The 16,468-nt window shown below is 34.6% G+C and overlaps 1 protein-coding gene across 6 annotated transcripts in view; it reads right to left on the minus strand.

Moving 5' to 3' along the window:
- ERCC8 (ERCC excision repair 8, CSA ubiquitin ligase complex subunit) overlaps positions 1-16,468 on the minus strand; it is a 41,392-nt gene that overhangs the window by 21,058 nt on the left and 3,866 nt on the right. For 2 of the 6 annotated variants that reach the window (XM_036020314.1, XM_028527766.2), the window contains exons 3-7: positions 12,889-12,990; positions 8,623-8,746; positions 4,549-4,630; positions 3,415-3,483; positions 2,154-2,220 (exon numbers count right to left, since the gene is read on the minus strand). In XM_036020314.1, coding sequence (XP_035876207.1) covers positions 2,154-2,220; positions 3,415-3,483; positions 4,549-4,630; positions 8,623-8,746; positions 12,889-12,990 — 444 coding nt within the window. Of the gene's footprint in view, positions 1-2,153; positions 2,221-3,414; positions 3,484-4,548; positions 4,631-8,622; positions 8,747-12,888; positions 12,991-16,468 lie in introns of those variants that run through there. The other 4 variants (XM_036020318.1, XM_036020317.1, XM_036020315.1 and 1 more) reach the window with 3 other exon arrangements.

The following is a 16,468-nucleotide window of genomic DNA, read 5'->3' on the forward strand; positions in this document are numbered from 1 at the left end:
GTTATACCATGTGGGAGAGAGATATATATATATCCTTGATTCATTTCACAGATCACCATTACAGCTAGCCAATTAGAATAGTAAGCAAAAAACTAGCACGTTCCATTCTCAAGTTGGTTTTCTTTCTTTCCATCTGGGGAAAACGTGAGCCATGGGATAAGCCTGAGGATTTAAGTCTCTTCTGAAACATTAGATTTAAAGATACCTGACTCCTAACACTGATTACTAAATTCATTCTGGTACTGACTCAAATTCCTTGGGTACTCTGAGAACCAAATGCCTCTTGGCTTCCCTGTGATTTGAGGAAAACCCAGTTAGGCAGAAACAATGTGACTTCACCCTAACACGGACTCACAACAAGAACCTAGCTCCTCCCTATCACACCTCTTTAGCCAGCCTCTTAAGGCTACATTGTAGACCTTGTTCTACTTCAGAAATTTTAAATTTCAACCTAACATTCTACAAACTATTAACAAATAGTCTTTGGGGACCAAACTGTGACAGAAAGGGAGGGCTAGAAGCTTTACAAAAATCCAGACAGATATCTTTATAAAACTAATCTGAATAACTTTTGTAATAATTCTGCAAAAAAGTTTCACCAAAATATCTATATCAAAAATTTTGGCTACTAGTTCCTACCCTTCGGTTTTTTAATTTTCTTACTCTAATACACATACTTCTTCTATCTCATTAGGTCATTGATCCCCTTCCATAAACCTTTTTGTGATTTTTTTTAAAGATTTTATTTATTTTTAGAGAGAGGGGAAGGGAGGAAGAAAGAGAGGAAGAGAACCATCACTGTGTGGTTCCCTATTGTGCACCTGCAACTGGTGACCTGGCCTGCAAACCAGGCATGTGCTCTGACTGGGAACCGAACAGGGGACCTTTTGATTTGCAGGCCAGCACTCAATCCACTGGACTACACCAGCCAGGGCCCTTTTTGTGATTTTATTTCCTTCCTTACACCTATGACTTCAACAATTTCCACACAATCATTAAGTCTGTGTCATTTCATGTTTTGATTTCTGCAGCTTAGTACACAGCTGTGGTCCACACCTTCAACTAAGCACACAACACCAACCAGCATTCTTATGTGCCCCTAAAAAGATCTCTCGCTAAAGTGTTAAAAGTGTTCATCCAAATCTTTACTACTTTCCTTTAAAATTCCATCCCCATTCTGGTATTTTCAATAGATGACATGAAGTTCTACTCCACTAAAAACAATAGAGGCCACTAGGTTTGCACTTCTTGAACTCACTGCAAAGTCACAAATTAAACTGCATTCATGTCTACCCTTTCCTCCATCTATTTAGTCTCCCAAAGCCCTTCATGTGTCAAATCAAGTGTCCCCCTTCTACCTGGACCCTTGACACCATCCTCTTCCATCTGTTTAAGGTCTTGAGGTAACAACTATTCCCTCCATTTCTTACCTTCACCAATTCTTCCCTACTGATACTTTCTTCTCAGCATTTAAACAGGAAAGACTCTTCCCTCCAGCAAATAAAATCCCCCAAGCCCCTGGTCCTCTTAGAGTTAAGTGCTTCTGCTCTCTTTTCCCATATTACACCTCTCAGAGCTGTAACTCTATTAAAGCATTTTCAGTATGTCCTGTAATCGCTAATTTTTTTTTGACTACTGCCCATAGACTGTTAGCTTCTTGAAGGGCATATGCCTTGGTTTTAACTGTGGCCCTAGCACGGTGTTTGGCACATGGTAGAAAGTCATTAAATATTAGTAAATCGAATCAATGAATTGACAGATGTATCCAATCAGATTCAAAGTAATTCTGGATTAAAGAAAGTAAATAAAAAGCTACTGAATAGTGCTATACTTGTATATGCAAAATAGACACAACACAGTTATTTTATTGTTTTTCCAGCAGTACTAGATTTACATTGCTACATAAATTCTCTTGTTTTCTCTATTTTAAAAAGTGAGCACCTTCAAGAAGCACAGTGAGTATCAGAATTATGATGCCAAGGAAGATTTCTTCTGGTGTTATTAATTAAAACCTGTAACTCAATTATTTTATGTTTAAGGACCCAATTAATAACAAAACATGCATCTGACATAAATGCAGTCTTTCATTACATAAATGATAATGTAGTTTTTCATTAATTATTAACTTCAAGACCAAATTATCTGCAATTTACCTTGCAGTTGCCAAGGTATGTTCATAACGTGGTGACCAGGAAACTGCTAATATTTCTTGCCTGTGACCTGCAACAACAACTGTATGAAAAGTCTTGCAAAATATTTGGAAAATCAAAGATAAAGTACAATTATTTTTTTGATTCTGAAGAAAGTAAAAAATATTAGAGATAGACTGATAAAAAATCTGTTTAAATATTACTGTGAAATCTATAGGGCATTTCACTCACATGGTATTCTATTATAGAAGACCTGGTTTTGCTTTGGAAAGAACAGGCAGAGCAAGTGATTCTTTCTTTTTAAATTCAGCTATTGGCCTAATAACTCAATCTACCGGTAGTGGATAGAGCTCAAGCTCACTCACTTGTCTCTACAGCAAAAGCCATTGTAACATACCATACAAGATAAACATGCTAAACAATAAAAGAAGTTTTCAAACTTTTCAGAAAGTTAAAAAACAAAAAATTATTTTAATTCATAACTATGAAAAAACACGTATAAAAATTTTTTCTACAAAGCACAAGTGCTGAGTTCATAGGATAAGTGACGTTCAGCATCTTAATTCACTTTTACTTAACTATTCAAATCAGTTATTTTAATCTACCTAGTTTATATCAAGTAGAAACTCATAATATAAAACAAATGTTAAATCTTCCCCCAAGTTTTCCTTACATATTTATTAAATGTTTCTGAGATGAATAAAGATGTTATATTTCTGAATTACATCCCATTCTTTCATTGTTTAGAATTAGATGATCTAATATCAATAAAAAGTAGCAAAAATAATTTTTTATTTTAATTGTTGTTCAAGTACAGTTTTCTCAAAAGTAGCAAAAATAATTTAAATTAATATACCAAATAATACTTTACCAAAGTATTATTTTAATATCTTTCTAAAATATTTTCACTGAGAAACAAAGCACCTAAATATTAGAATCTTTACTCAGCCAGAGCATTATTACACTATGTTTGTGAGACAAATGTACTCATTTAAATTTCATAAAAAGTTTATTTTTTCACATGTAGAAATAACACAGTTTTGAGTTAGACCTTTGAGCTCCCCCTATGGTGACTGTTCATGTAAATGTCTCCTAAATAGTTCAGTCTTAAAGAATAATGCACAGAAGGATCTTTATTTCCCTGTTGACTTTTAACAACTACCACAAAATACATCAGTCATGTCACTTACAAAGAATACATTGTTAGTAATGTTTCTTTTTATTGAATGTACTCAAAGTAATTGTTGTTTCAAATAAAAAATACCCTGTAGAATGTGGCAACAGGATCCAGACTTTAAGTCACAAAGTTGTACTTTGGGCCCTCTAGTACCAACTGTAAAACAAAAATAAGGATGGTTAAAGATAATTTTATTTTAAGTCATCACCAAAAGGAAATAAGAAACTACCATTATAAATTATGGCCTTTTCACTGCATCCACGCAGAAATATGAAAATGTATTCTAAAAATGCACTTCAAATCACTTTTAATGTTTATAATTAGAAAACTTATTTTAATAGTAGTTACATTTTAGTACTAAAACAACTCTATTATTGCATGATTTTTTTAACATCTAATTTAGAAATAATTATATTTGCTTACAGAAAGTTGCAAAGATAGTATGGAGAGGCCCTTGTTTACACTTCAGTCAAGTGCCCTCAATAGTTACGTTAGGTAACTATAGTACAATATCAAATCCAGGAAATTTGTATTGGTACAATGTGGTATATAATTCCATACTATTTTACCATCTTCAATTATTTTATTTTAATAGCTTAGGTTACCCAAGATAATGAAATACTTCCAATCACTAGTAGTAGATTCATAGACAGTCTGGACACAGAAAGAATGGAGCCCAAAGACAATTTTATGCCCAGCTCTTCTCTAAGATGACGTAGCTGACTGACATCTGGAGGTGAGGAGATTCAGGCAGTGCCAGAGAATAATAAAATTACAGGGACCTGACCCCTGACACCAGAAAAAATGTTTTCTTCCAAAAACATGAAAATTTTGTTGCAGGTACTTTCATAAAAATGGATGTTTAATTTGAGTCACACGATTTTAGAGAAAAGGAAATAATTCCCTTGTTTTATTGTGTCAAATTGAAAAAGTTGTCAAACTTTGTTCATGTAAAATCTTTGAAACTTCAGTGGTTTATAAGTGATTCTCTGGGAACAGAAATATACCTTCTTAACTAATCTTTGCTTCCTACCCATTAGCACAATGCCTGACTTGCACAATTACTATTAAACTGAATATAAATAGCAACATGCACTTAAGTCTTTCTAAAAAAGAATTTTGTACTTCATTTGGGTTAAAATATCTATATCAAAACTAACTTGATATGAAAAGGGAGAAAGTTTTCAAAATGTCACAGAACAAAAGAATACATGTACAAACCTGCTACCAAAGAGTGCTTGGTGGCAACTGGAGACATATGATGACTGTAAACTGTTTCTTCAAAATTAAATACATCTGCAGTCTGATAATCAAAAGATACTTTTAAAGTGTAAGTTCTAATTACAGTGACAAATGCAACAAATTTTCTATTTATTTTCACATTGTTAGCAACTTTTAAATTGACTGCTAGCAATTTATTTGACAAACATAGGAATGGTAATACCCTCAAAAACCTGATCATTTGAAATCCTATGTTATTTATAACATTTTTCTCCCTCTTGTGAGAAAAATAGTTTTTCTCTAGCAAATCACAGAGATTAAGATTAAAGACAACCCCCCCACTCATCATCTTCCTCTCTACCCCATTTGGGGACTTCAGCATATACATAGATGATCTAGCCAGTACTCTGTGCCTTAGTTTCATACAAGTTCGGCTACCACACCCAGGATACTCTCTCCCATCACCTCCTTTCAAATCATACATTTCAGTTATATACAACTATAATCACCTGTCATTCATTTTCAGCTTTCCCCCCCACCTACTTCCAGGACACCCAATAAAGCCTAGAGCTCCTATCAGTACTTTCTGTCTTCACTTTCCCTTCTTGAGCCTGGATTCCAAGGTCTGTCTGATACTTCAACTACAAATATCTTCAACTCTTTTGCTGTTATGCTTGTATTTGCACCAGTTGAGACCTCAACCCTTGATGACTCCAAATGTCTGCCTTCTGTACATCTATACTCAGGTTGACCTACATTAGAGGTTAGCAAACATTTTCCATAAAGTGTCAGGCTGTAATTATTATAGGCTTTGAGGGCCAGCTACTCATTTCTGACATTGGCGCATCAAAGTAGAAACAGACAACAAATGAGCATGTCTGTGTTTCAATAATACTTCATTTACAAAAAGAGGCAATGAGCCAAACTTGGCCTGTGGGCTGCAGTTAGCTGACCTCTGTCTTACCCTACTGAAGTAAGTTTCTTTTTAAGATTATTTATGTATTTATTTATTTTTAGAGAGAGGGAAGGGAGAGAAAAAGAGGAGAGAAACGTCAATGTGTGGTTGCCTCTCGAGGCATCCCCTAAAGGGTACATGGCCTGCAACCCAGGCTTGTGCCCTGACAGGGAATCAAACCGGCGACCCCTTGGTTCACAGGCCTGTGCTCAAGCCTCTGAGCCACACCAGCCAGGGCATGGTTCTACCTTTATAATAAAGTAGACTGATTATCACCATAAAAGATCATTAATCTCAACAGGGCCTTTAGTGTTGACTGCCAGTCCTACAATAATTCTCTGCATTCTTGCAATATTTGTAGCTATTTCAAACTTTCTGCACTTTCTCTGTAATATCTGCAGCTATTTCAAACTTTCTGCACTTTCTCTGCAATATTTGTAGTTATTTCAAACTTTCTGCACTTTCCACAAATACCTCTACTTGGTCACAACAGGTAGATCTGATCTTATATTCCAAAGAGAAAACAGAAGCCAATCAATAAGAATTCTCTTAATGTCTTATCAACAAGCTTACAAACATATTTGCTTGCACTTAGCCTTTTTCCTTCTTCACTCCTGGTACCATAGAAAAATGATCCCTATTCATATTTAAAGGAAGTATGTTCAAATACCTATTAGCATTGCCAGAAATCTCATCCTATACATTATCTCCTCTATATCCTGGGTATCTATAACCTCTCCCTCCCTACAGGCTCATTCCCATCAGCACTAAAAAAATGTTCAAGTCTCTTTCATCTTAGTAGCACCCCCTACCAAAGAAACACACACACACACACACACACACACACACACAACCTTTCACCCAAATTTCTCCTATTTTTTTACAGAAATAGAAAAGAAAAATCCTATAATTTGTATGGAACTGCAAATGACCCCAAACAGCGAGAGCAATCTTGAGACAGAAAAACAAAGCTGAAGGCATCACATTTCCTGATTTGAAACTATATTACAAAACAGTAATCAAAACAGTATGGTGTTGGCAGAAAAGCAGACACACAAATCAAAAAAGAATAGAAAGCCCAGAAATAAACCCAGGCATATATGATCAAGTAATTTACAACTAAGGAGAGTCTCTTCAATAAATGTTGAAAAAACTGGACAACCACATGAAAAAGAAAAAAATTCTTTTATCATATACATAAATTAACTCAAAATGAATTAAAGACTTGAAATCATACAAATCCAAGAAGAACACATAGGGATAAGCTCCTTGACTATGATTGTTTAGATTCGATACCAAAAGCAAAAGTAATTATAAACCCAAAAACCTTCGGCACAGCAAAGGAAACCACCAACAAAATGAAAAGGCAATTGACAGAATGGGAGGTAATATTTTCAAACCAGTATCTAATAAAGGGCTATATTTAAAATACAAAAACAGTCATTCAATTCAATAGCAAACCCCACCTCCCAAAGAATCCAATTACAAAAAGAACAGAGCAGCTAAATATTTTTTCAAAGAAGATATACAAGTGGCCAACAGGTACATGAATAGGTGCTCAACATCCCTAAGCAACAGGGAAATGCAAATCAAAACCACAATGAGATATCACCTCGTACCTATTAGATAACAGTAAATTATTATAAAAAAGACAAGAAGTAACAAATGTTTACAGGGATGGGGAAGAGAACCCTTGTACACTGTTGGTGTAGCCACTATGGAAAACAGCATGGAGGTTCCTCAAAAAGTTGAAAATAGAACTATCATATGACCCAGCAATTCCACTTCAGGGTATTCATCCAAAGAGAACAAAGGCACTAATTTGAAAAGATATACACAGCCCCATGTTCACTGCAGCTTTATTTTATATATGCGATTAGTCAGCCATGAGACAGGAGGAAATCCTGCCATTTGTGACAACATGGATGGCCCTGAGGGAGTTATGCTAAGTGAAGTAAGTCAGCGAGAGAAAAACAAATACTGGCTGATCTTTTTTATATGTGGAATCTAACAAAGCCAAACTCACAGAAGCAGAATGAAGTGGTGGTTACCAGGGCTGGGAAGTGGAAGATATGGGAAGGCGCTGGTCGAAGGGCCCACATTTCCAGCTGTATGACAAGTAACAGAAAATGTTGCCTAGGGAAGAGGACTTAAGGCAGGGAGTACAATACAATCAAGGTATGATCAGAGGCAAAAGGAGATCAGTTTAGTGGTGGCAAGACATTTATGCAAAAAGAGGTAGAAGCTAAAGTTGAGGGACCAGCAGGTGAGGTTATGGGCAACTTAGACTGTCAGACTGAATTTAGACAAGGGAAGTCACTAGTGGACTTGGGTACAGATAGGATGAAACAGGTTTATAATAAGATTAATTTGGGGGTAGAACTTATGATGGAAACATGGGAAGAAAAATACAGGGGAACTGGTTAACAGTTTTTGGTAGTAGTCTAGATATATGGTAATGGTGAGGGAAAGAGAAAAAGAGAAATATGTGAATTTGAAGAAAGATTGGTAAGATTTGAGTGCTAAATGCATGTGATTAGCAATCAGTTTGCAACAAATTAAGTTTGAGGAGATGGCACTACAGCTAGAAAAATATGGGACTAGAGCTCAGGGAAAAGATTAACCTTGAAATATAAATTTGACCAAATATCATATCATGAAAACTATTATCTACTGTTGACCTTTACTAAGCTAAAGTATTCATAACTTTCTTTTCCTTTAAGTTTTTAGGTCAACAGAAAATAAATCCAATTTTCTTCACTAGATCACAAGATCACAGTAGTTTTAAATAATAATAATAATAGCTAATGGTTTTTGAGCACTTATATGCTAGGCACTGATCTAGTTTCTTTACAAATATTTTGACCTACTTTATCTTAACTATTCTGTAAGATACAATCATTACCTACATTTACAGATAAGGAGACAAACAGAGAGAGGTTCAGATACTAGTTGGGAGCAAACCCAAGATATGAATTCAAACAATCTAACTCTTCTTAACCACTATACTGATTTCACATTATTACGTGACATCTTAGCAAATAATCACACTAAAATGGTTTAGGGTTAAATTCTCCTTCATCCAATAGTGCCATTTGCAAAAGTTTTAATATACTTACTTGTAATGTATTTGTATCCCATACTTTCAGCGTTTTATCAAATGAACTTGATGTGAACATGCCAGTGTCATGAGGATACCACTGTACAGTCTCCACACTATATTTGTGAACATCAGGATGATTTCTACAAAACAGCAACCAAAATTTAGAGATAACTGACTTACATGAGTTTGAAACTTATACTGTATTAACAAATAGCAGTTTCAGGAAGGATGGTATGAATCGGCAAACCTAGATCACATGCCTATGCCCTAGCTGTCCAGGGAAAGAGAATGTTCAGGCACCTCTAGTTCCAGGATTCCCTAGTGTGACGTGGAGGCCTGCTTCGTATTGAGGTCTTTAAAGTGAGAGATTTCCTATTTATGTACCACAGCCCACAGGGACCAGCCAGCTACACTGGACCTATTTATGGAGGGGGCAGTGATTTCTCCTTACTGGAAGGCATACCTATTCTGGTTTTGGATTTGCTCTTCCCAATACTATTTCATCAACACTATCATTCTTAGAATTGTTCAATGCCTTACATAGTTCCAGGGTAGCCATGATATTGCTTCTGATCAAGGAATTTACTTTATGACAAAAAAAGCAACTGTGATGCCCATGGGATTCCGCACTCTCAGGTAACCCATCACCCATAGAAGCGGCATGGTCTGTTGATGACTTAGTTATGATACGCCTACAATACACCACCTTGTGAAGGAGATGTGCAGTCCTGAAGGATGCAGTGTATGCTCTGAACCAGTGGTGACACGATCTGTATGTGTCACTTTACTGAATTGTAATTCCAACAAACTGGCTCTTAAGAAACACAGGATAATGGAGGGACACTTGAACACTTAGTATTTAATGTCAAGAATTATTGTGTACATGAGATACTGTGGTTATGATAAAGTCTTTATCCTTTAGAGATACAAATAATTGTGAATAAATGCTACTGGATTTGCTTTAAAATAATCCTCATAGTGGGTGTGTGGGGTAGAGATGAAACGAGATTAGTTATGACTGATAGGTGTTAAGCTAGGTGATTGGGTGCATAGCTCATTATACACTCTGAACTTTTGTACATGTTTCCGTAAGACAAAAGTTAACAGAAGACTACTGTGACTATGTGAAGATAGGACCATCATGAATTACAATTCCTTAAGGTGATGGTCTGGAATCACAATATAAGATAAAGGACCTTGAACACCTGTAGTGCTACCTGAAAAATGAAAGTCTTAAGTGCCAGTTCTGGCCTTGAGACAGCTGCAAAAATAAAAGGACTGTAGTGCCTACTCATATTTTCTTTCATATGTATATGAAATATATATATTTCAACTAATTTAATTTCCCCTTTCTTTCCTTTCTCTTATCTCCATTAGTTTATTAGGCTAACTATACAACTGAGTCCATAGGTTGCATTAATACTGATAAAAGATCAGGTAAAACTAGTGGAAAAATGGATATTATCTTGAACTGGAGCTGGATGTGGTAACTAAATAGACTTTTGGTTATCACTCTTTGAGGAAGACGATGATATATTTTGGTTGAATAGTGAATACTTGTATTAGGTTAGGCTGGAACTTTTCTGTCCCCCGCAAAGGGGTAAGCATGGGAAGAAAATAGTACACAGTTGTTGGACAGCCACATGAAGGGACTGTAGTGGATATGTGCCCTTTTCTTGGCCGCTGAGCATACAGACTCCTCCTGTTACAGGGAAATCCCCTGTGTTTTACTGAAAGACAGGAAGGACCCTGCTTCTTGCCACAGAAAGCAACAGACTCCAGACATTCTCTTTTCCTTCCCCCTTGGCAGCAAAGGCATGGACATGTGTCCTGGGCTTCATCAATCTTGCTGGGACTCTAAAACTCTAGCTAGGAATGCAAACACTAGGGATAGTTAGCAATTGTTCAGAGCTGTGGAGTTGAGAGTCTGTGTTGGTGACATGTAGCAGAAACTAAATTGCTCCTGTGTTGTGACCCTGACTGTGTTCTCTATCCTAGTTTCTCTTCATTTTGCTCATTTTTCCACATTTCCTGCCAAGTATGTGAGATACTATCATATTTGGCAGAGTATAATGAGCACATTTTTGCCCAAATTTTTGAGGGAAAAATAAGGATGTGTATTATACATAGGTAGTACTAATTCCATATCTATGTAAATGTTTTTAATTCTTTTATTTATGCTTATGCATGAAAAGTATGACTCTAGAAAGCAATGATATCCGTATGCAAAATAATACACTGGAATACAATAATTGGTTCTGTTGAACTTAGGATGAACTTGCAACGAAAGCAGTTTTGGCAATGATTCAACAAATTGAAACAAAGAGTGATGTATTGTTATCCACAAAGAAAGATAGATGATGTCGACTGTTATCCACTTGATAAGACAAACGATGCCGAAAAATTGAATTAAAAAATTAAAATGAAAAATTTTTTTCCTGAAAGTTTGGGCCAAAAACACGGGAGCACATTATACATAGCAACATACGATAATTATCTTTCCAATAAATTTCTTTTTTTAAACCAATTTTCGAATAAATTTCTGCTTAAAATAAGCAGAATTAAGTTCTATTTGATCCTAGGATCTTATGGATACAGAGGTTTCTCCAGTTTCAAATAAAAAAATCTCTAATTATTGATCACAAATAAAAGCTCATTTATATTTTAAATTTAATAGGACAAAATACTATATTATTCCTTTACTATGTATGATTTATTATTCTCACTCACACTTAATAAGAATTTTGGTAGAGGAAAGGAATCTTTTTGGTGTTCAAGAACAAATAAGTAAAGCCAAAATAAATACCAGGAAATAGTCTACGCCACAGTAACTCAACAACAATTTTTACTAAAGTTATTGTTTAAAGTTAGTTTATAAAGTCTCTGGATGTAAATATTCTACTTAAAATTCATTCTGTAAATAAGCTCACTACATGCCCATTTACACTCAAAGCCATACTTTTAAAGACAGAGTTTGAATCCAAGAAGAAAGTCATAGTAAAGCAAAAGACTCATGCACTAAGCATTTACTTGAGTTTACACACCAGAAAAGCAGACCACAGTCCTTCACAGAACAACATTATATAGCATGTGGTATATATGAGAATGCTATTTTTTTTTCCATAACAAACTAAACAATGTTAAATGTTAGCTAAGATAAAATAAGATAATAAGGAATTTAATTAATATAACTGCCTTACACTTATGAATTTAGATTTTTTTTTGGTGGGAGTGAAGAGTATAAGTCTCTCAATGCACATTTTAAAGTATTTGAGGTGGTATCTTGCTTCATACATAGTTTTCCTATAACTATATTTCCATTCACACAGTGGCTTTACAGTTTCCAGGGTGCTTATTGAAACATATTTCATTTAAATCCCACAGAAAGCTAGTAGAATAATCTGAGGCTGAGAAATATTTCCCAAATCTGTATTTCCAAAGTGAAGTACCGAGCCAAGAAATGATCATAAATCTCCTCACAAACAATTCATGGACTTATACACCTATTCTAACACCTTGGGCACAGCTATAATACAGAGTGGTTGTTGATATTAACGTTCATGAGGTTTTTTCCTCTTAAAAGCATTTTCTCAACACCTATTCCTTCTGTAAATTCAAAGGTCTGCTCAACATAAAATCAGGTACAAGTGACAAAAATTAAGTGACCATTATGAGCAAATTATAACAAAGTCACAAAACATTTAATTCAAGACAAAAATAATTTTTACAAGACTGCAAAGACAGTAAAGAACAGTTAGGAAACTCAAGACAAAGAGAGGTATGTTTTTAAGTTAGGAAGCTTGGAGTAAGTAATTACAGAGGTAAGAGCCTGTGTGTGCATGCATGTGTCTATTTGGTGAGGGATTGCCATTATATTTATTGCTTCTAGAGACAAATCTTTTTGTTTGATTAATATCAACTGAAAATCCAATTTGTGTTTATAATTAGCTGAAATACTCATAAAGGAATCTTACGCTAAAAGTACTAAAAATAGGTCACTGAGGAGTGCTATGTAGGTATGGGGAAAAAGTACATAATCAAGTTTTAAAATAAAATCCTTTAAAAACTGATGCCAAAGTTGTTTTGGAAAAGTCACATTAAAAACAGCTACACTTAAATTTCAGTTATTATTTTTAAGGAAATATCAAGAGCTATCCATGTAAATACAACATGTGAACAAGTTGCTGAAGACATTCATATGACTGCTATTTTCATAGTTTTCCTTAGAAGCAAAAAACACTCAACTATTTATAAATTCAGGAATTACATTTTTAATACACACCTGTCAACAGAACACAGTGCTTTACATGTGTAATAAGGTTGTCTGCTGTAGTTCTCAAGATCATAAAGAACAATCACACCATCTGAACCACCTGATAACATGCTAACAATAAAAAAGTTAACATTAATTTATCATCTTATGTAGTTCATTTATTTATAATTACATATTTCTTAAAATTACTAATCTTTAAACACCCAAATATATTGTGCCCACAAATACTGAGTAAAAATTAATATAGACTTCACTAAATTTTCTTAATCTAATATTTATAGAATAAAAATGGAAAGGTTTATGTGATCATTTAAAATTTACCTCATGATACCAAAAAGAAAGGAGAGTAGAAACATGATGGCAAAAGATACTTCTTACTAGAAAGTAAAATATTACAACGTAATTTTAATTGTCCTAATTACAATTGTGCTAAATAAAAGTGGAATCAGACAGAGCAGCTATTACTACTGATGCTAGCTGGCTATCTGATCCTGGGCAGTTATTTCACCTGTTTCAGCCTTAAACATTTTAGAAAAAGGGGGACGGTTTCATTTAAATCATAAAGTTGATGTAAATATAAAATAATCTGTAAAGTGCCTTTATATTGCCTGTCAAAAAAAACAGGGGCTCAACAATGTTAAAGTCCTCCTGTTATGAACGTTTTTACTCAATTCATTCCACTTGGAGACCTGCAAGGAGTGAGGCACTCAGCTAACACAGCTGTGAACAGACAGGCATGGTTCCTGTCTTCTTGGAGTCTAAAATCTAGTAGGGAAGTGACAGACCTGTGCATTTATATATCTATAAAAGTATTCCTATTTCCTAATATTATTGTTCACCATCAATCCCATATTGCTGTCTCTCTCTTCATACTGGTTCTCTTGATGTTTTTCTCTGGGAGGTTCCTCAGAAAGGGCTAATCACAACAGTACTCCCTGAATTTTTGTATGTTATTGACAATGTCCTTTTGTACTTGAAAATCTGACTGGATATAAAATCTCTGACTCATATTTTACTTCCATGGACATTTTAGATAAGAAACTGCATTTCTTTGCATAAAGCCCAAAATAAATATGATTTCCTTTTCCTTTCATGCAATTTAAGATCTTACTTATTCTAGGAAAGTTTTCTTGGATTATAGCTTTAACATTCATTCTGTTCTCTTCCTTTCATTCCCTTCTCTGGAATCTCCTTTTATATGTATGGTGGATCTCTGCCTATCTACCATGTCCTTATCTCTTAAATACCTTTCCTTTCTCCATTTCTTTTTGATTTAAATTTTTTCCTTTCCACCTTCACCTAAGGCATTGTTTCTTGTATTTATTTGCTTGTGTTCCCTATGCTTTAGTATTCATTTCTGAAACATTTTTATTTCTAAATTTTTCTTGAGTTTGATAATCTCATTTCTGATTTTCTAATTATAACTTACATTATTCTTCCATATACTGTATCTTTTAAAAAGAACTTTTAGCTAGTTTTCTTAAATAATTTTTAAAGATTTTATTTCTTTATTTTTAGAGAGGGGGACAGGAGGGAGAAAGAGAGGGACAGAATCATCAATGTGTAGTTGCCTCTTGCATGCCTCCTACAGGGACCTGCCTGCAACCCAGGCATGTGCCCCGACTTGGAATCGAACTGGCAACCCTTTGGTTCGCAGGCCTGCACTGAATCCACTGAGCTACAACAGCCAGGGCTACTAATTTTGAAATATTAGGTTAAAGTTCTCATCTATTTTGTTGGCATACCTTTCTGGTACAACTTCGTGGTCTATAGGGGCATTACTCCACTTATTCTCATTGTTCCTATAGTAATTTGACTTCAATCCCATTCTTTGCTTATTTTTACATAAAATTAATTTTCTTAAACTTTTAGAAGAGAGACTTGGTTTAGAATACATTTTATATCTCTAGGACATTTTCTTCTTTTTTTGTAAGATGTTCAAAATATGGCAGCTTACTTTCAGAGATTTCCTGGTTCTGTTCACCTTTCCAACTTTTACCTGGGCCATCTTTTTCCTTTGTTCTACTATCCCTATATTACTTAATTTGGATTCTCTTCCAAGCAGTTTTTCCTCAGTGCAGGGTTCTGTCCTATAAGGGATCATTAGTCGATTTGCTAGAGAAATTAAGGCCCAGGCTACTCCAGCCCCAGGTCTTACTGTGAACCCCTTGAACAATTTGAATGTGCCATGCTCTCCCAGTTTCAGCTGCTGTAGTCAACTTGCTGAGCTTTCAACTAACTGTTGGTTATCTTCGAGTTTAGGTCAATCTGATACCTGCCTGATTGCTATTAATTGCCATCCCTGGTATGGATGCTGATGCTACACAGATCTCACATTCTAATACAAGCTCCTTATCTTGTTGTGAACCACTTATAAAGGCTTTATGAACTAGCAACATGTCTGATTTACAGACTTGCTTTAAGAAAAATTCAATATCAATCTGTAGAACAATTAGGTTAATTTAAAAGTAGTTCTTCCAAGTTCTTTGTTCAAATAGTTTTGAAGTCCAACTGATAATAGGCAATAGAGAAAGAGTAAGTAATGCCATGGCGAAGTTTTAAAAAAAATATTCATTAGTTTCATTATAAAAATTTTGTAGTTGTTACTCTAATTAGGTATGTAGGGAAATATATGTAAATTTTAACAACTACAACTTTTATTTTGGTTGATAAAATGCTGTGACTTGTTTGGAAACAGATGTGAGCAATATGTATACCACAACCAATTTGAAAAACATTTATGCTTTATATCTGAACTCTGTGAAATATTTTTTTATCACAGCTCTATGTGTATTAGCAAAAACAAAAAACCCAAAAAACAAACAAAAAGAAACCCAAAAACAAATACTTTGAAAGCTGTACTCTTAAACTGATTTTAAATGGTATTTACAATAATGCCAAATGTTTCACCTTTGCTAGAATGACTTCCAAAAGCATTCCTTTGATTCCATTAGTTGGGTGAAAAAACCAAACCATTATCAAAATTTATTGACTATTTGAAGTATATGATGGCACTAACATTATTTAACTGTGATGTTATTATTCTGTAATACAGTAAACACAGTAAGAGATAAGGCTTCATGTTTTTCTATAGATGAGGTAACCTGGTATTAAAGGTAAATAAAATTAATTAGAAGAATTGAGAGGGTATAAAAAAAAAGTCGAGATTTACAGAACGATATGCAAATGTACTCTATGCAGCTGCACCTGTTAAAATGTTATTTTCGGGTTGACTTCTTAGAATAACTCCTAACTTTGGAAATAAATGCTTCTTTATCAGATTGTGTACTCTGGCATCCATTCTGGTTTTCAGTGATATCACTACAGCTCTGTGGTGGTTGGTAAGTATTATTAAGTATGTAGAGCAGGTTTCACATGCGTTGATTTTCTTAAGAAAAAGAAAATCAGTATTTAATTTTCCATTAAATGTATGACTGGCTTTTTATTTCTCTCTTTGCTGCCAAAAGGGCTTACGAGCCATAGCAAACAATGAAATAACTGTAGACTTTTAGCCCAAAATAGAGGAGGAAACCACTGCAGTTAGAATCTTGACTTTTCTCTATATGCTCTGCAAACACATATTTCATGT

Source organism: Phyllostomus discolor, chromosome 3, assembly GCF_004126475.2.
Source record: "Phyllostomus discolor isolate MPI-MPIP mPhyDis1 chromosome 3, mPhyDis1.pri.v3, whole genome shotgun sequence".
NCBI lineage: Eukaryota > Metazoa > Chordata > Mammalia > Chiroptera > Phyllostomidae > Phyllostomus > Phyllostomus discolor.